At 46.6% G+C, this 21,235-nt stretch overlaps 1 protein-coding gene across 5 annotated transcripts in view; it reads right to left on the bottom strand.

Moving 5' to 3' along the window:
- Marchf10 (membrane associated ring-CH-type finger 10) overlaps positions 1 to 21,235 on the bottom strand; it is a 96,702-nt gene that overhangs the window by 36,423 nt on the left and 39,044 nt on the right. For 4 of the 5 annotated variants that reach the window (XM_037200727.1, XM_037200725.1, XM_028865149.2 and 1 more), the window contains exon 5: positions 11,008 to 11,179. In XM_037200727.1, coding sequence (XP_037056622.1) covers positions 11,008 to 11,179 — 172 coding nt within the window. Of the gene's footprint in view, positions 1 to 4,165; positions 4,704 to 11,007; positions 11,180 to 21,235 lie in introns of those variants that run through there. The other variant, XM_028865148.2, reaches the window with a different exon arrangement.

Genomic DNA, 21,235 nt, shown 5'->3' with positions numbered 1-21,235 from the left:
TGAATAATAACAGACTTTGTACCTGTGCATCTCTATCCACTGGTTGTACATTAGCATCAAACATGGCCTGTAAGAAGGTCCCAAGCACTTGGGAATGTCTACCTTTTTCCTTGTGCATGCCTACCCACCTCTGTGGAAGACACTGACCACCGTGACCAAGTTCCCAGTGAACACTTTCTCATAATTCTCGTTTGGAACCAGGCTTCTAATTGGCATGAGTAGTGTTGAGTTTCTTCACATGTACTGGACATCAGTGCACATGGATGTGGGGAGAGTTTCTTATTTTCCAAGCATCTCTATAAGTTCTTGGTTACCTACGGCCGTTAAATCAACATCTATGCAGTTAAACCAACATCCAGTCTACACCCCCCAAGAGAATTGTCCTGGCTCGTCCTCTTTTTGAAAATTCAGACACTTCACAGCATAGGGGTGAGACTGGGATGAACCCCTGCCTGGTGCGGAAGAGCCCAGGCTTTCTTGGCATGTGAAGAAAAGTGGATTTACGTTCCTGTGGTTGTGCGAATAGTTTCCACCAAGACTCAGGAAGGCATGAACGTCCTCCTTGGCATCCTGTAAAACCCAGTTTAATCCAGGGAGTAGGCCAACTTATTTCTGACTGGCCCCAGGAGAAGGCGGCTGTGGGTTCTGGGTTTCAAGACAGAGGACCGTGCGCCTTGGGAACTCATCGGAAGATGAGAGCTGATGGTGGCATCGGTCAGCTCAGGGCACACAGAGGCTGTGCCTGAAGCCAGAGGACGAGAGATTGAGAAATGAGAAATTCTCTAGAAATGAGAATGTGTCCCTTGAAGAGTGTAGGGTGTGCCGAGACATGATTTCTCTAAGAGGGGAGTAGGGGAGGGATGGCAGGAGGGATCATCTGGTGCTTGTGGAGAGTTTCTTAGCACCCTGAGCTGTGTTGGTTGAAGCCAGAGGAGGCCTCGTCCCTCTTCTCTGCCTTCAGAGACCACCTCCCAGCTAAGAGGCAGAAGTTGTATTTTTTAAAAAAGTTTGTATTATCACGTGTGTGTGGGTGGGGGGGGTGTGTATAGTGTGGAGACCAGAGGACAACTTAACGCCATTAGCGCCCTCCTCTCCTTCCGTCTTTATGTGGGTTCTGGGTATCGAACTCAAATTGTCGGGCTCCAATTCAAGCGTTTCACCCACTGAGCCGTGCATCTCGCCGGACCAGACGCTGGCGGTTGTTCTTAGACACCGAGGGACAGAGAGAGCTGAAAGAAGGGGCCGCCCAGGGTCAGGCCAAGTCTGAGGACTTGGTCCAGAGGTCCTGGACAGACTTCATTCTGATTGTTGACAGAAGAGTCAGCCCTCCGCTGCATCCCACGAGGTAGACTGTCCCGCAGCTCCGACGCCCACTCTGGTTCCGTCCACACTGATGTGGGGAGAGAGAGAGCCTTCCTTCCCCAGGGCCTCTCCACTGCAGCCAACACCAGCCCGAAGACCCTTCAGGGTCTGGGTTTATGTCCACTGCTTTGACTCCAAAGCCCTTACGTCCTGGTCTTTAATCATCTCTAATATTTCAATTCTGCAGCCTTCCTTATTTATTTTTTTCCTCTTTCAGTGGACTGCAAATTCCTTAAGGAAGCCGGTCTCTTAGCCATCCTGCGAGTTGCACACCACTGTCCGAGACTAATGATAATTGCCTAGAGTGATTGGCAAGGCTTAAGAAGATGACTCAGCCCAAACTGTGGGGAACTTTAAAACCAAAATTAATTTTTAAATTGGAACACTCATTTGATCTAAAAGTTACTTTTGATGTTCAGAAAGCTGCTTTCTTCATTCAAGGCATCAGGTCGCTTAAATGATTTCCCAAACTGTTACTATTTTTCCTCAAATCCTCAGCAAACTAGCTGAACATCTGGGGTTGGAGAGACGGCTCAGTGGTTAAGGGTACTGGCTGCTCTTGCAGAGGACCTGGGCTGACTCCCAGCACATTCCCTGTCCCGGCCGCACCAAGGAACCTCACAACCATGTATAACTCCAGTTCCAGGGGATTGACTCCTCTTTCAACCTTTGTGGATACCTGCACACACATGATGTGAGTAAACTCTCTCTCTCTCTCTCTCTCTCTCTCTCTCTCTCTCTCTCTCTCACACACACACACACACACACACACACACACACACACACACACTGAACATTAGAGATGGTTTCATCAGGCCTATTGGGGAACCCACCCACCCCCTTTGGCAATTTGAACCTCATTTTCTGCAGCTGTAAAATGGGGTTATTCTTATCTTGTTAGATTACTGTAACATTTAGCAGTAATATACATACATGGGCCAATTTAGTATTTAGTCTACTAGCTATTAGAACTGGCAGATGCTTCATTCATAAAGCATATAGTACCTCGATAGTGGCAAATTGTAAGTCATTTCCGCACGAATGCTAAAACGCATTGTTACGGAGCTTTCACAGGTGAATAATTGATTCAGCAGCTCTTGCTTCCGCATACCTCTTGTTGATTCTTTCTCACTAGCCCTCTTTTAAAAAATAAAAATCCAAAAGGCAAATAGCAACTCCTTTTATTATAATTTGTTCAACAAATACCTCTGCATCTCAACTATATGATAATTTGAGGGTTCGCAAGAATGAGTAAGACATCTCTCGGTAATGACCTTCATGGCTACGATCTAATATGGCTGCACCTTCTGATTCTGCTTTGTAGTGCCCTTGAGATCCAGAAGAAAGCAAACCCACAGGAGATGTTTTCTCTGCCACATATACTTACAGTCACCAAAGAGGTGACCTCACTGACAGTTTATGTACACAGATTTAAGAGTTCCAGATGCACCAGGCAGTGGCGCACACCTTTAATCACAGCACTCGGGAGGCAGAGGCAGGCAGATCACTGTGAGTTCGAGGACAACCTGGTCTACAGAGTGAGATCCAGGACAGGCACCAAAACTACACAGAGAAACCCTGTCTCGAAAAACAGAGAGAGAGAGAGAGAGAGAGAGAGAGAGAGAGAGAGAGAGAGAGAGAGAGATATTGAGATCCAGATGCCATATAGACCAGGTTCTTAAACCTTTCATCTACATGAACAGACTTCTGGGCCCTTTCTGTGATGAGACCTTACCATGGTATGGTGCATATATTAATTATGAAGGAAATCTAAGCCATAGCTCTATTGGGAGACAGGCCCTTCGCCTGACTGCACAGAGGAGAGCTTGTTTTCCAGGAAACTCCGTATCTTGTCTGCTAGTGGATTTAGGGGAGCACGTAGTTTGTTCTGGACAACATATAGCTCATGCCTTCTTCCAGTATCTCAGCACCCAGGAGCCCAGACACCAAGCAGCTGTTTTGATAAAAGGCATCTGCCTCCATTCTTTTGATACTGCCAGGGAACTGTCATTGGTAACAGTTCATAATTCGATCAGGAAAGGTTTAAAAAAGTAGAAGTCTCATAGTTATACAAGACCCTGACAACTGAGAACCAAGTCCACTCAACCGTCAATGTCCAGTCCATGCACATTATCACTGCCTAGTTCCTCATGTCACCTGCCATACACAGACACAGCCTTGACAGGCACGTAGAAAATGCAGACAAGAAAATATATCCCTGAACCTCTCTCTCGGCGCTACCCACCTTGACTGCTATCCCCAGTACCAGAGAGGGGCCAAGATTCCGCCACAAGATGCCTCTTGGGAAAGCTGCTTTTTCCCTTTGGATCATGGGAAGAATTACAGCTTTGCTGCAAGGGCCAACACTGCCCGAGTTTAATAGGCAGCTTTCTATACAGCATAAATAATAGGTCGCGTCTATTTGCCTATTTGAATGTGCTAGAAGTGCAGGTTGTCTCACATACCCAGAGGAGATCTTAATTAAAGCCTAATTATGTACCATAAATATGTTTTATTTTGGAACTCAGGAGGTGGGATTTTTTGATTTTAGGAAATGCAAGGCCTAATAAGTAGGCAGGAAAGGGAACTGTAAATACCAACTGCGCCCTTTAATTTGTCCTCCTCGGCATGGTCCTGGCTGGGTTTTCAGAGTGTGTGCCTTCAGAGCCACCGGCCTGCTGTCACCCTCTTGGGGTAGCCTTGGCCAAGGGTATCATCGTCAGACCCAGAAGAACCTGCCGGGTGTGTGATGGTGATGTCCCCAAGAGTGTCCGACACAGGAGTTCAGAAATGAGAGGCCATCTGCAGAGATGATGGGATTTTATTGGTCATTCACTCCTGTATCGCTAGCAGACGCTCATCTCAAGGGAAGAGTCAGCGCTGTCTCGTCTTGCTGCTTCCCTGTACACCACACCGCCTGGTGTTGGTCTGGCCCTGCTCCTGTCCGTCTGCTTTCTGCTGTTCCCCTCTCCCTGACTCTTCTGTGCTGTGTGCCTTGCCAGGGGTGACTTACCACACGAGGTAAATTTTACTGGGCCTTCTGGGGCCGGGTAGGCACAGCACAGGGGTCTCGGATGGAGTCGGTTGGGAGACAGGGAAATAGCAAAGGGATGCTGGAGACCCGGCCAAGGGGCTTGACGGGGCTGACGGCGGCGGGCTGGGAGGAAAGATGACCGAAGGGAGGGGCGGGGGGAGGCCCTGGGCCCCTTGGGAGGCGGGTGGAATTAGCGGCAGGAGGAGGCAGCAGTAATTGGTGTTGGGCGGCAGGACGGGGGAGAAAGCAAAGACTGAGCAGTAAGGGGAATATTCAACACAGAACAGGGGGTGCTCGCTGCTGTCACCTGCACAAAAGAAAAAGAGCAATCAGGAAGCAGCACTCATGGGCAAAGGGCATTTCAAAAAGTCTGTGAATGAATAAAAACTCCAAACAATAAAAAAGGGGCTCTTTTGGGGGGCAGGAGTGATGCGTCGGGGGGTCCTAGGTGCAGTGGACCTGGCTCCTGCCCAGGAGGCATCTTGCTCAGGTTGGAGTCCCACAAGGGTGAGCAACTCCAAGTGTCACCGCCTTCAAACCATTTTCCAGGCAAGAGTTTCACGTGGCCCCGGCAGATGTAGGGAAGTGTGCCTCCCAGGCGAGCTCCTCAGAGCGGCCCGAGGCAGCCATGTGGAAGCTTAGGCTGTGTTCTCATCTCCCACAGCCAGTCTAACGAGCTGTTCTGGCAGAAGCAGATGGTGGTCTGCAGGGTCTCCCTTCCAGCAAGTTCTCTCCCCCGGTTCTCCAGCTGCCCCCCCTGGTAGGAGGCTGCGGTCATTCCCTAACCTGGCCTTTCTGCCGCAGAGGGTAAGGGAGGGAAAGGAGAAAGAAACAGATCCTGGTGGGCTCGCGGGGACAGAGGAGAACCAAGAGCATGGAGGGGAGGCAGGTGGACCAGAGAGGTGTTCAAGTGGAATTAATGACTTGATGGTTAACCTTACACTTTGTTGCCAGCCTCCCTGGAGGCAGAGTGTGCGTGCCTGATGGAGTCAGCATTCCCAGTGACTCCCTCACACCTGCCACCAGCAGCTAGGTCACCTTGAGTCCATGGCTCGTAGTCTTTGAACCTGCTTCCTCATCTACAGTGTGAGGCAGGGGGTTCCCGCTCTCTGCAGCCTCGCTCCTCCCTAGACCGGCCCTATGAACTCTGCATCCATCTGTCTTAGGAATATAAAGTCCCAGCCCATCCAAATCCATGGAGTCAGAACCTGTGAGCTTTAGCATTTGGTAAGCAGGCCTGGGGGAGGGATGCCTAAACCTCTGCGCTGAGAAGACTCTGTGCACATTGCTCAGGACAGTACTGACACCCCTGCCCCACCCCACCCCCTAGATTCTAATGCTGCTAGGGTTTGCTTTGGAGCCCCCTAAAGGTCTTTGTGTTAATAGTTCAGGGCTTAGGATGGGAGGCAGAGTCTTTGAGAGGTCCTTAGGACATTGGAAGTATGTTCTCATGGGAGGTGGGGGGACCCTGGTCCCTTCCTCTTGACCATGAGGTGGTAGTTCTGTCCTGACAGCTAGTCCTGCTGTGGTGTGTGACTTCACAGCGGGTCCATAGAATCTTGGGCTGGAACCTCTAAAACTATGAGCCAAAAATGAATTTTATAAACTTTAAAAAAAAAATCTGTTTACTGTGAGTCTGTATGAGTGTGAGTGTGTGTGTGTATATGTGTGTGTGTGTGTGTGTGTGTGTGTGTGTGTGTCTCAGAGGACAACTTGGAGGAATCTGTTATCTTCTTCTGCCATGTGGGTCCTTGGGATTGAACCCGGGTCATCAGGCTTGGTGGCAGGTGCTCTTATCCTGCTGAGCCAACTCACCAGCCCCACAAGTAAATATTTCATAAGTCAGCTACCTCAGGTATCTCATTACAATGATGTGAAGCTAAGAGTTGGGACCCCAGTGAAGTACCTCCCCAGACAACTTGGTGGAATGCTGCAGCTAAAATCAGTTCTGAGTCTAAAATGATGAAAACTGTACCCATCTGACAGACGACATCAGCTGCAGTGGAGGGTCTCAGGCCAGTGGAGGATCTAGAGTGTCCTGCTAAGAGGATTCAAGGACACACTGTCCACTCCTAAATGTCTACTGGGGCAGTGTGTAATTGTCTCACTTTTCTCCGTGTGTAGCTGTCTTCATTGAGCGGTCCCTCTTCACTCCTGCTCTGGCGGTTTCAATCACCACTTGCTCCCTAAGGTCCTGGGGGTCCCACTAGCTGTAGGATTAGACCTGGACAGCCAGAGGCTTCCTGGCCTTTCCACCTAGCTGTCCAACGCTTCCCTGAGGTGTCGCTAACACCCAGGGACTTAACCTCCCCCTCTACTTGGTAAAGTTGGCAAGATCACAACTCCATCTTCCGGATGAGGACGCTGAGGTCAGGGAGGTCGTCAGCTTGACAACTGTAGGGGTCTAAAGCAGAGCTGGCCTTCTGAGCCATGACGTCATAGAATCAGCAATAATGGGCTGAAAATATGATGCTCTCTATAAAGCCAGGAGGATTCATTTAATATTGTTTTTATTTTTTTCTGGCTTGGATAGACAGCTTGGAAAGTCGTCAGGCGTCAGCTGGACTTGCTGAGAAACCCATTAACCGTGGCCTTTCTGAGAAAATCTTCAATAGCATTTACTTGCAAGGCAAATGATGAAGATTTAGGATTTGCCCTGCGATTCCTCTTCCACACTGCTCTTTAAATAAACATTTCCTAATCCAAAAGCAACCACAGCTATTTCAGACTTTTATCTTTTAAAACCTGAATTCACTGCTTTCGCTGAGTTTTACAAGAACAGGCCTTTGAGATAAGCCGTGATAAGGCCACCAGAGTCTCGCTCCTCCTACCAATCTGAGTCTGGTAATGACTACACATCGGACTTAATAATACGCGGGGAGCATTTCCGAACACTTGGCTTTGTTGTAAAGGGCAAGATTTTGGAAGCAGGCTCCCAGGACTGCTTCCAGACCCGCTTTCCTGGAACCTAACTGGAGGAGGCTCTGCTGGAGCGCCAGGTGAAAGCCGCGCAGGAGACAGCTCGGTGGCTGCCTGAGGCCTGGCCCTGTGGCAGAAAGCGCCGCAGGAGCGCAGGCGCCATGACCCCCTCCTCACCGTGACTTCTGGATGCCTTTCTACGTCCTGGGATGGAGACACAACTCCTTTCCAAGCCAGGCTGGGGCTGGGAGAGGTCTTGGGAGCACACAGGTCTTGGAAGCCCCCCAGTGTCCCCATGGAGGCCGCACCCCGCCCGGTACTTCCTGGGCCTGCTGACTGCACTGTGTCTCACAGAATTCTCGACTGTTCTGCAACCCTGCCAAGCTGTCTTCCCACCCCACACTGGGGTTCACCTTGAAGAAGAACTGTTGACGCCATTGCTTGTCAGACCCAGCTGTGTCCTGACACACTGCCGAAACTTGCCGTGTCTTGTGTGAGATAATGAGTATCTCTCTCTGGCTTGGGGAACAATGTCTGATTAGATTAGCTTTTCCTACTGTGTTTTTGCTGGGGAAGCCCGGAATGTAGTAAACGTGTGTATGAGAGGTTAATTTTTTCTTTTAGACTTCTCTCTTTTTATGTGTATGTGCACCGTGCGCATGCCTGGTGCCTAGAGAGGCCAGAAGAAGGCATTGGTGCTCCTGGAACTAGAGTTATGGGTGGTTGTGTGTCCACCCCAGTGGACATGCTGGCTTTCAAACCCAGGTCCTCTGCAAGAGTAACACGTGCTTTTAACCATGAGCCCCCTCTCCAGCCTCGTCAGAGTGTTTTGAACACACACACCTCTCAGTTTTGTGAAGGAAAGAAATGTGTGCAGGGAGGAAAGGGCAAACTCCGGAAAATGAAGGCTCGGAGTCTGCGCCTTCCTGCAGACTCTCCTGTGCTGGACGATACAGTGCCACAGCCTACTGAGTGGTCCGCCCGGCCTGACAGCTAAGCGCGTGCTTACCACTGAGTCTTTACGTTTTTATCCAGCAGACAGATGCTATTTTTGTCCCTGGTCCCCCATTTTACAGGTGACAAAGCTGAGGAACCAAGAAGTTCCTTACCAAAAGATATCTAGTGAATCAGAAATGGGGGCCCAGGAGAGAGTCCAAGCACTTGGTCCCCAAAGTACTGTCCCAGAAGCTGCAGCTGCCACCCACAGTCCTGAGGGGGCTGGAGAGGAGCACCGAGGTCAGCTTGTCTCCACACAGCTGTGTGGAACGCAGGAACCGTGACCCCCTGTGGCCAGACTGTGAGGAGAACTCCATTGGTAAGGAGTGGGCCGAGGCGCCAGCAGCCGTGCCTGGGCTTCTAGCCGCCGCTCACACACGGGAGACTCTAGGGTACAGGCGGTCAGCACACAGAGCCAGGGGAAAGCAAGCCCAGCTCTCAAGCTACAGTCTTCACCCGGGAAAGCCTGGCACAACACTGTATTGAAGGCAGGCTAACCTGGGAGGCAGACGTCACCAAGGGGTTTCACTGTGTCCCGAGCTTCTGTCTTGCTTAAGTCTGACGTGGAAATTAGTTTTACTGGCATAATGTCAGTTTTGGCTCACCTCTGAATTCTTTAGAAATGTGAAGCAGGAAACTGGATTCAGCTAGTGAATTAGATCAACGTCCAGATAATCCAGAAACCAAATCCTCTTTTCTGTCATAGCAGGTATTTATCTGAGTTAAACTGTGCGCTGTTACCAGCCCCAGCTCCAGATTTTTCCTCAACAGACTCAGCTTAAACCTTCAAGCTTTCACTTTGCTGTGCTAATTAGGAGTCGGAAGAGTCAACACTCATTAAGCCAGTGGTTCCTCCCCCACCAGTGATACGGTTTTTAATCTAACCTTTTCTTCCTCCTCATCCTCTTCTTGTTGAGACAAGATCTTACTACTATGTAACCTGGGCAGGCCTCGAACTCCTGACCCTCCAACTTCAGCCTCGTGAGTTCTGAGGTTTCAGATGGGTTCGCTGGGGGTCTTAGCTGCTTTCTCCTTTCCTGCTCCTCCCTTTTACCCTGGGGCCTCATGCACGGGAGGCAAACAGTGCCCCTGGGACCACACTCCGCCGCTGTACCCCCTCACCCTGCCTCCACAGCACTGATATTAACCTCCAAGACTGCTGTGCCGCCTGGGCGGCCAGCCCCATCAGCTCCTAGCTCTATGGGTCTTGAGTGCTGCCTGGAGCGTAACAGGATGATAAAGACAGCGGCTGGAAAACGTGTGTTGCTACGAGTCACATCTCCTGTTTGGTGACCAGGCCATCCCTCCACCAACATGGATCTCTTGCCTAAACCCTGGTGCTCTTTAGCCTGATGTTTTATAGAATGGAAAGCAAAACAATTCCCTCTTTGTCAGTGTTGAGTTAGTTCCACATGGATCCTGCTCAGTCTGAAAAACATCTGCATTATTAATCAGACAAACCAAATCAGGGGGTGGACCTCAAAGGTTCATTTTAATGACTTCTCTCCAGAGATGACAAAGGCATCCGCTCCCGCTTTCCACGAGAAGGCTAACTACTACACTGGATGAGTGGAGCGGCACCATTTGAGCGTCCCCTCGGAGCACAGCGATCAAAACCCAACCTCAATTCAATCAGTGTTTGCAGAGTGACCTCACCTCTTCTATCTCGGCCTTCAGATAGTTGACTTAAAAGTCTAATTCCTACTAGAAGTCTTTCAAACGAGAAATTAACTTGGACAACCCCCCCCCCCCACACACACACACACCACCCCGCCACCATTATGATATAAGGAGCAGAAGTTGGCGCTTTGCCCAAGAGGCCAATACTTTAGAAAGTCAATTTGATCTTGACTTCATTAAAGCAAGAAAGTGTGGGTGGTTAATCTGAGTGAAAGGTGCCATTTTCCACAAATGCATTCCGACTTAACCAGACGGGTGGTTTGCATGACGGCAGCTATTTAGGATTAGGAAGGAGCTGTGATTGGGGGTTTTAATGAATCACATGGTTTTTGCTATTTACGAATTCTTCAGCAGTTAGTTTGGCTCCTTTCCCAGGAGGCAGACCTTTCCGCCTAGTTATCCCAATGTGTGTGTGGTTCCCAGAGGACACAATTTTGTCCCACAGATGTTGACTTTGATGGGACGGGACGAGCCTGAGGCATTCTAAACTTTCCATTGATTTTTAGCTTCTTGGTGGATACTATGAGTCTCTCCTGCCCCAAGAAGAAGACTGTCTTAGCTTCAAAGGCTGCCTGGGAGTGAGTTATTTACCAAATCACACAAAAGGGAGATTTATCAAGTTCTCTATCCCTGAGAGGACATCCTGGGGACTGGAGGACTTTATTACCCTCACTCTCTGCTGTAAATTATGTCACTAAGATGCTTTTGAAAGCTCCTCTTAGCTTAGCCATAAAACGTGATACCTGGGGCCAAACGCCTTCAACCCCCAACCCCAGAACTGTGAAAAAGAAGAAAAGGAGCGCTTGTGAGGAGTGGTACAGGAAGTGGAGAATTGGGCCTAAGGATGAGGGAGCATATTTACTGCGAAATTCATTTTGCCATTTGTACAGATTCATTGGCCTTCTAAGACCTAAACTGGCTACTTGGTTAGCCCCAGGATTAGTCAGTCTCACTAGTTCGTTGTGACCATTAAGACTAGGATGTCAGATGTGGGCTTTACTAAGGAAGCCACTCACCTGGGGAGGGTTTGCTGGGGCCCACTTTCTCTGGCTTCCTTGGAGTCATGGTACTTTTGTGTTTCTGCTTGACTGAAGCTTGATCAATGGCTGGAAGTCTGGGCTCACACTTAGCTGTGGGTAGTTTGGTACACGATCTCGGCTCACTTAAAGAATCCTCCTCACTGGAACTCTGCGGAGGAAAATGGGAGATGTGTGAGTCTCAGAGGCTGGGTCGACCTCTCCTAAGCACAGAAACAGGAGAAGTGGATGTGGTGAGCCCTCGAGCAGCAGCTCAGACGCATCTGGTGTTTGCCACTCAGCTCCATCTGTGGTTAGGGAAATGTTGATGGAGCGGGTGGACCAGCTTCAACACACCAGCAACACATTGAAGAGACTGTGTTTCTGAGTCTGTTATTGGGGCATATTATGACAAGAATATGTTTTTGACCCTTAAGTAATTTGACGACCAATAAATAGCTCATGCTTAAAGGTATGTGTGAAAGGAGGTGCTTCTTTTAAATTGTATGCTGTTTGAGAGTTGAACTGTTTTGAGGACAGGTGAAGGAAAATGTTTCTTATGCTAATTCATGTGCTTCACAATGAAAAGGAAATTTAGATCGTGCAGCGTGGACTGATTAAGTCAGATCTCAGTTTCAATATTCCAAATTATTGCACAAGGCAGATGAATCTCCTAAGAAGTCCCCTCTTGTCTCTTCTAAAAACAAATTAGTATAAATCCACACGAGGACAGGTCGCAATTCCTATAGTGTCAAAGCATCTCAACCCAGGAGTACAGACACAATAAAAATTATCCAAGCATTCAACAGTTTTACACTTTGCCACACTTATCCCCATCAAAGAAATGATGCAAACAATATAAATGACAGTCAAGACCCTGGCCTCCAAGGGTGATTTAAGTACAGCCTTGCAGCTGCAGGTCCAGGCACTAGCATGCTTGGGGAGGCCATCCCTTCTGCCACAAGCAAAAGCCTAAGGGTTTTTCCCACCTTTGGGTCTCGGGAGGTTCTCCTGAGTGGTACCTTAGTCCAGCACTAGAAACTTCTCTGAAAATGCAATCCTTCACAGGAATGCAATGCCGAATTAACGTTCCTGGCCCCGCCCCCTCCACTGTTGCTATTCGTATTGATCTTGCTCATCGCTCTTGCTGACAGTGTGGCATTTTCATTTCACCGGCTCCTGACTCAGGAAAATACACTGAAGAGCTTTGAATTATTGGGTGCAGCGGAAGACAAATGGAACTCTAAAAACAAAATCTCCACGTGTCAAGTTTCCCGGGCAGAAGTCTATATATCCACAGGTGGACAGATCATTATTTTCCACGAGGACAAACCTTATTTTTAAATTTAGGTTTTGGATACAGCTTTCAAACAAATAATTATTGCTTCTCCATCCATTTTCGGAAAACGGACCACCCTCAGATAAAGGGACAGAGGAGAGGCCATAATGAGGCTGCTGTTCTTCCTCTCCACTTTCAATTCTGTGACTTAATAGGAATCTCTGAAAATGATTCCGAAATGTCAAAGATGAATCATGAGGTCATTTCTGAGCATGAGATGGAGCTCTCTATTCTCAGCAAAGTGGGTGTTTGGCAAATTTTAATTCTGATGTTGGAGACTGTCATTATGATTGGGTGATGGAAGCCAGAGTCATGGATTTGGATTCCCAAAAGAGCAGCAGCGAGCCTGGACAGATTTCCTTCCCCAAACTGCCTGTGAGCTGAGAAGTCCACTCACACAAGGCCTTGTGTTTTAGTCCGCAGCAAAGCAACAGTGGTTCCAGCTAAGACTCCTGGATCTGTCCCTCCCCCCACCCCCCGCGTCCCCCTCCTGCCTTCCCACCCCCCCCCACCCCCACACTCCCCCCAGCCTCCCACCCCTGCCCGGGATGGAACTCCTTGCTTGCCCCAGGCAGTGGGGGCTTGGGAAGATATGGTGAAGGGCTCTCTGTTGGGTGGCTGTTCTGCCTATTCATCCATCCACTCCATTCTTTAGTAGCACTGAAGAGCTGAGACCAAGTTTGGCCAGTTAAGCTGCCAAGCAGGACTGTGGTACCCTGGTGCTGAGTCCATCCTTCTCTGGTTCCTGGCCTCATCACCTTTACAGCCAGGGCATCATTCTTGAGAGTTTATAGAAACTGGCCCCTAGTTTTTCATCGATTGGAAATAGAAGGTATATATGCGGTGCTCATGGTGAATTAAGACATGCATACACAACTTATGCCTTCACATACCACAGTGTCCTGTTCAGCTTTCATGCTTTGTTGCTCATTCTCTGCCACTTTCAAAATTAGCAGCTAACTGCTGGATATTTGCTACCACAGCGAGACCAAAGCCGAAGGTCCCAATGATTGGACAGATGCACAATCCAGGACGTGTGAACAGAGAGGGCAGTCAGTTCCTATGCACACTCTGGTGTCTTCCACAGACCATAGAATATATTATAGTCACGCTAGCCACCTGAGACTCACGCAGTCTCTTTTTTTTTAATAATTAATCAATTTATTTATTATGTATAGTGTTCTATCTGCATGTACGCCTGCATGCCAGAAGAGGCACCAGATCTCATTACAGATGGTTGTGAGCCACCATGTGGGTGCTGAGAATTGAACTCAGGACCTCTGGAAAAGCAGCCAGAGCTCTTAACCTCTCAGCCACCTATCCAGCCCCGACTCATGAAATCTTAAGAAAATATGGTCTAATTTTTTTCCAGCTAGCAAAGTTCTAACAGCAAATACTTAACAATAACTGGAGATTATCAAATCAACACTAATGATTTTTTTTAATGTCAAGTGGAGTTCAGAACTGTCTTTTCCTGTTATAATTTTGAAATTTACAGTTTCCATTCCTTCTCCATATGTTCCTAAGCTGAAATGTCACATGACGGTCGAGGCAGCAGCTCGCTGCTGTATTCCTCTGGAAGTAGAAAAACAGCTCTGTCTTTCAAAGTCAAAGCTCAAACACTGAAAAGACTATAAACAACAAACAAACAAAAACCCAGCCTATGTGAGTGTACTTTAATGTAAGTAACTTATCTGTGTCCTAATAAAGCTGTGCTAACTCAAATTTATTGACAAGCTTTCCTTTTTTCTGAAGTATTATTAGCTGTGAATTTAAGGTTTTCCCAGGATTCCCCAGTCTGCTCTTCTGGCATCACACATAATAAAGCAGAGTGTAGAAGATTGCACCAGCGCACTCTAAACTCCAGAGCAGAAGTTCTAAACCTGTGGGGCGCCACCCTCTGGGGTCACATATTAGATATCCTGCAATCAGATATTTATATCATGATTCATAGCAACAGCAAAATTACAGTTATGAAGTAGCAATGAAAACAGTTTTATGGTTGGGGGTCACCATGACATGAGGAACTGGATTAAGGGGTCTCAGCATCAGGAAGGCTGAGAACCACTGGTCTAGAGAAAGGCTCTCAATGGGACTTGGTTAATTAGGGAAGGTTAGTGCCAGGCAATGGAGAACAACATAGTAACATAACAATTCGTTTTTAAATCTTTCCCTCCTTTCTCCCTTTTCTCTCTCCCTCCCTCCCTCCTCATTCTGGGAATTGAACCCAGGGCCTCTCTGTGTGTTCTGTCCAGGAAGCTCTACCACTGAGCCCCACCACTAGTCCAAATTTGGCAATATTTTGAAGGCTACGAGTCGGAGCTTCTGGAAGGTGGAGACACCAGGACAGGAGGAGAATTACATTCTGGGGGAAGACATTTTCCTCAGAACGTAAGAGGGACTGAAAACCCAGAGTGAGCATTATTGGATAAAAAATAATGTGACAACAAGAGAGGTGACCAAAAGACACGTAGACTCAAGTGGCCAGGGACAGAAAAGCCTTGACGTTATTTCCAACTCTTGCCTGATGGCTCTTTTCCAAGACCCAGGAAACTGGTTTCCACTTGTCCACCCCTCATCCCTCCCTGGAGTGCAGGGCTGAGGGCTGATGGATGCACACCAAGCCAGATTCTGCCATGTGCTGAGCTAAGTGGATCTTCTGACACAGTAGAGATGGGGCAGGACTTTCTACGGGGAGGAGGGAAGAGGCAAGGAGGACTGACAGGTTGGTGCCAGAGAGAGGGAGAGACTGTGTGTCCATTATGTTGGGAATAAATTTAGTCTCAGAAGATTATGAAAAGCCTCGGTTAAGGCAACAAACCTTGACAGTCAACAGGGACAACACAGGAAGGTTGGCCAGGAGACTGTGGGCACAAATGGGTGTCTTCAGAGTGCTTGTCCCCAAGTCCACATCAAATTGTGCCTCATGCCATGTCTGGGAATTGAGGGTCGCTTTGTATAAGCAGATTTATGGATGGGATGTAAACAGCTGAGTACAAGGAAATATAAAGTGTGTTCTATGCTGGATGCTGTTACCATATAAGGCAGGCTAAACTTTATCTTGTGCAGAAAAAAAGCTTAAGACCAGTAAGTCTTTTCTGTGCATTCAGGACATTTTGAGGTCATTACTTGAAATTTTTAAAAATGGAACAATAATAAGGAATGTGGTGGACTGACGGTATTCTGAAGATTTCTTTGGGTTTGGGTATCACATACTCAAATCAAACTGTTCCTTCAATTCATTTGTCCCTCACTTAAAAAGATGGCCGCCAGTGGTGCTGAGTAAGGTGAGGGTCAGTATGAGGAGACATTGATCTCTGTGTCAGCCCCAAGGTACTTTGAGGAGTCAGCCGGGCTGTTGTATGTGTCGCCGTCACAGCCTCGTCCCTACCCCTGGGATCTGAGGGCAGTGCTGTGCTGACTGCACCTGCTCTCTGATGTCCATGCCACCAGGCTGGAAGATTTCGTCCAAGGCTCTGATCTGAGAACAACAGTGTCCTTAAGGATTCAAGTCTTCACGACATTTGACCACTCTTGGTCGGTTGCTGGAGGAGGAGGTGAGTAAAATTTCAAGATTTGCTTTGACAGTACTATCCATCCCACTGTTCAACAGATTCAGGGGAAGCTGAGAATAGAGAGCCATGGAAATTACCAGCAGGCTATATTTTTGACACATGCTATACATACACATATATACCTATTTTTCTTTTTGCCTTTCTGGTCAGAGAAGGATTATAGATTCACAATAAGGCAGATTCAGATGGAATAAAACTTTAAATGGTTTACAGTATGTGTAAAAATATACGTAGTCTTGGAAGAGAGAGAAAAATGAATATAGACAGTTATATAAAGAAATAAATAATTTTAAAACATAAAAGTCTTTAAAGAGACAATAAGGGTAATATAAAAGTTAAGGATGGAAATTACACAAAGAGTCTGGATACTGCATTATTGTCTTTGGATTTTTAACTGGAGACATTTGATTATAAAGGCTGCTGAGTTAAACCAATATGTATATTTTAAAGGTATATTGACTTCAAAATTTATGTCTAAGGATATGTTACTTTAGAAAATAGGTTTTGCTTTTGTTTCCACAGAAGATGAGAACCTATGGATTGCTTCCAGGCTAATATTGTTTGATCAGCCAAGACCCTCTGCAAAGTCTTTGATGACACATGGCTCAGATGATCCAACATCCAAAACAGCTTCAAAGCAACTGGCTCAGACAATACAGCCTCACAGACTACTCCAGTCAGGATTTGACCATAATTCTTCATTTTCTCAGGATCTCCATAAGATTGCCAGTGCCCCCATCCAGCCGGAAGTAATATGAGAAGCTATGCCCAAATTCCCAAAATATTGGTTATAAATGCTTATTTTTATTTAAAGCAGGTTGATTATAAATACAATCTCTTCCTAAAAAAGAAAAGGGATGACATTATAGATATGATAGGATAAAAGGATAGATTATTGAATCTACTTTTTTTTATTTTTTCAAGACAGGGTTTATCTGTTTAGTTTTGGTACCTGTCCTGGATCTCGTTCTGTAGACCAGGCTGGCCTCAAATTCACAGAGATCCTCCTGGCTCTGCCTCCCAAGTGCTGGGATTAAAGGCGTGTGCCACTGCCACCCAGCTGAATCTACTTTTAAAGAACAACAACTTGCTTAAAATATTTTATATTGCTATGAATTTTAGTTTATTAATAAAAATTTAAAGTTAATTTTGTTATACTATATGTATATTTTTACTCTTGTTTAAGATATTGTTTATACAACTCATTTAAAATTGTAATGTATCGTTAAGAAATACAGATTAATAGTTAATCATCTATGATAATCAAACTTGTAGTCATATTAGTTTTCTAGATAAACATAGATATATTTCAATTAGGTAGATAACCTTCAAAGACTTCAAAGACCTACACAATATGGCATTTAAAATGTTTTAAGAACTTTGACTTTCTGGACACTGAGACATGTCTGCTCCTGGCAGCACCAATCTACTTCAGAGAAGATAATGGGCATTGAAGAAACTCATTATGGAGTTTGCTTTCTTTGTGGCAAAAGTTGGTCACTGGGCAAAAGAGTGCCCTTGCGTCAACTGCTTGACAGTATATTGTATATAATGGACATGCAGGACCCATATGAAGGTGACCACTGAACTTTGCAAGACCAGATGGTTGGTTCTTCAAGTTCCTGCTTTGCAGAGGAGACTGTCAAATATTCTGCAGAACACAGGGAGAAGTGACTAAAAAGCTCTAGGCCTATTGGCTGAAGATGGATGCCCCAACATTACAGAGGAACTTTGGATGACTGTCCAGACAGCCAGAGTCTCTGTCATTTCCAGAATTTTGGAAGTTGCTTACAATGCATTTCCTGTTTACTTAGGTAATATGTCATTCTGGGGTCTTTGATATAGTTAAAGATGAGATAGTTATAATTATAGTTTTCCTTAATCATGATAAAGGATAAATTAGATATGAAACTTTAGACTTACAAATATAGGATAGATATAATATTTTCATTAATTTTGTCAAATACAAATAGACTAGATATTGTAACTGTAATTCTTGCTTGATAACTGTTCTATTATATGTAATTTTACTATGTTAAAGTTAAAACCTTCCTTTTTGATTAGACAGAAAAGGGAAAGTGCTGTGGGATGTCTTTCTGTATGCTGTGAATATGTGTTGCTCTGATTGGTTGATAAAGCTGTTTGGCCTATGGAAAGTCAGGTTATAGCTAGGAAGGAAATTGAAGAAAGAGACAAGAAGAAAGGCACAGGGGAGGGAGACACCAGCACCACCAGGAGAAGCAAGATGTAAAAATACTGGTAAGCCACAGCCACATGGCAACTTATAGATGAATAAAAATGGGTTAATTTAAGATGTAAGAGCTAGCTAGCTAGCAAGAAGCTCGAGCCATAGGTCATCCAATTTGTAACTGATGTAAGCCTCTGTGTGTTTACTTGGGTCTGAGTGGCTGCAACTGGGCGGAATACAGGAAAACTTCCAGCTACATTATACATACCTATTTTTCTTTTTTCCTTTCTTCTCTCTTTCCTTTCTATGTTTCTTCTTTTTTCCTTCCTTTTCTTTTCCTTTCTTCCTTCCTTTTTTCCTTTCCTTTTGTTCTCTTTCCCTGCCTCTTCTTTCCTTCCTTCCTTCCTTCCTTCCTTCCTTCCTTCCTTCCTTCCTTTGTTCCTTCCTTCCCTTCGTTCGTTCCTTCCTTCGTTCGTTCCTTCCTTCCTTCCTTTCTTCAAAGACAGGATCTCACTGTGTAGTCCTAAATGTCCTAGAATTGGCTGTGCAGAGCAGTCTGACTTTGAACTCACAGATATGCCTGACTCTGCCTCCTGAGTTCTAGTACTGAAGGCCTGTGTTATTACATGTGGCCAGACTTCTTTTAAAATTTTTATTTTTCATAGGTATTTCTTTCTTTAGGTTAGGAAAACAGGATACAAGTTCAACTCAAAAAAATCAGTAGCCCTCCCATACACAAATGATAAAAGGAATGTGAAAGAAGTCAGAGAAACATCACCCTTTACAGTGGCCACAAATAATATAAAATACCTTGGGATAACACTAACTCAACAAGTGAAGGACCTGTTTGATAAGAACTTGAAGTCTCTAAAGAAAGAAATTGAAGAAGATATCAGAAAATGGAAGGATCTCCCATGCTATTGGATAGGTAGGATTAACATAGTAACATTTTTACTTTTTTTTGTGTGTGTATGTGTATGTGTGAGATGTGTGTGCAAGATGTGAGATGTATGTGCAAGATGTATATGCATGTGTATGTGTGTGTGCAACAGTGCCCATAGAGAAGTTAGAGGACAACTCTGTGAGACTGGGTTTCTCCTTCAGCCTCTATGTGGGCTCTGAGAATCGAACTCAGGTCATCGGGTTTGTGTGGTGAATGCCCTCGCCAGGTGAGCCATCTCATGACCCCCAGATATTTCTGACGGCAGAAGTCACTGTGATAGACTCTGGGACACTGGGCCATTTCTGAGTACAGAACAATGCTGAGATTTATTATAACTAACACCTTACTTTTCATGGTTTGGAGACAGGGTCTCACTATGTAGCCCTGGCTGTCCTGGATCTCGTTCTGTAGCCCAGGCTGGCCTTGACCCAGAGATCCGCCTGCCTCTGCCTCCCGAGTGCTGGGATTAAAGACGTGCACCACCACACTTTCCTTAACAACTATTATTTTTTGTGTCAAGTTGCTTAGTTTATCTCTGTGTTCTTCCCATCACCACTATCACCATCACCACCACCATCATTACCATCACCATCACCATCACCATCACCCTCACCCTCACCATCACCCTCACACTCACCATCACCATCACCCTCACCCTCACCCTCACCATCACCCCCCCACCATCACCTCACCTCACCATCACCCTCACCCTCACCCTCACCCTCACCATCACCCTCACCCTCACCATCACCCTCACCCTCACCATCACCACTCACCATCACCATCACCCTCACCCTCACCATCACCCTCACCATCACCATCACCCTCACCCTCACCATCACCATCACTCACTCACATCACCATCACCATCACCCTCACCCTCATCACCATCACCCTCACCTCACCACTCACCATCACCATCACCCTCACCCTCACCATCACCCTCACCCTCACCATCACCATCACCTCACCATCACCATCACCATCACCCTCACCATCACCATCACCATCACCCTCATCACCATCACCACCCCTCACCCTCACCATCACCATCACCCTCACCCTCACCATCACCATCACCCTCACCATCACCATCACCCATCACCCATCACCCTCACCCTCACCATCACCATCACCATCACCTCATCACCCTCACCCTCACCCTCACCATCACCCTCACCCTCACCCTCACCATCACCATCACCCTCACCCTCACCATCACCCTCACCATCACCATCACCATCACCCTCACCCTCACCCTCACCATCACCATCACCATCACCATCACCCTCACCCTCACCATCACTCTCACCATCACCATCACCACCCTCACCGTCGTCGTTGGGGTGGGTGGTGGGTGTTGTGGAGGTCAGAAGAGAACTTGGTGGCATGGCTTCGCTGCTTCCACTGTATGTTCCAGGAACAGAACTCAGATTTTCCAGGCATTCCTGCAAGTGCTTACCCACTAAGCCATCTCCTTCACATTCAGCATTCTGCTCTGGACAGTTTCAAGTTGGCCAGACTTCAAGGCACTCTACCCATGAACACTTCAGAGCGCACTCCCGTTAAAACACATTTTCAACTAAGCCACAACACTACTCCTCTGACCTAAAAAAATAGTTCCATAATATTAATGCCATCAACTATAAAGAGCACATTCAAACCTACGTGCGCCATGCTGTCTTTTCAGCTACTTGTTGGGACTGATGGTCCAAGCTCACGGCAGGTTATATCCCTTTGTCCCTTAGTGTGTTCTGACCTTTGTGCTCTTTCAGTTTTGACCATTTTGAAGAGATATAGCCAGCTGCCTCATAGAGCATCTTCTGGGTGTTTCCTCATAACCAAATCCAACTCTGTCTTTTGGGTATCTATAGGTTTTGTGGTGTTCTTCTCTGGAATGCCAAACCAGCACTCACATTGTTAGGTTGTCCTCATACGGCCAAGCTGCTTGATGTCCAGCAAGAGCTGGACTGTCGGAACTCCCCAAGGGAAAGGCCCAGGTTTGCTGCTTTGTAGTTGGTGGTCGACCGTGGAACAATTCTTTGACACTTGTTGAATAGCCTAGCCTGTTCCTAAATGCATCTCTCCAAGGAGTTTAGCCTCTTTTGATGTGATCTGCCTAAATTTATACTTATATTAAGGTTGCAAAATGATTTCAAAATTTTACTTTTCTTCCCCAATTA

The sequence above is a fragment of the Peromyscus leucopus genome, chromosome 8b, assembly GCF_004664715.2.
Source record: "Peromyscus leucopus breed LL Stock chromosome 8b, UCI_PerLeu_2.1, whole genome shotgun sequence".
NCBI lineage: Eukaryota > Metazoa > Chordata > Mammalia > Rodentia > Cricetidae > Peromyscus > Peromyscus leucopus.
The sequence above is the reverse complement of the archived record's forward strand: the minus strand, read 5'-3'. Positions and strand labels throughout refer to the sequence as shown.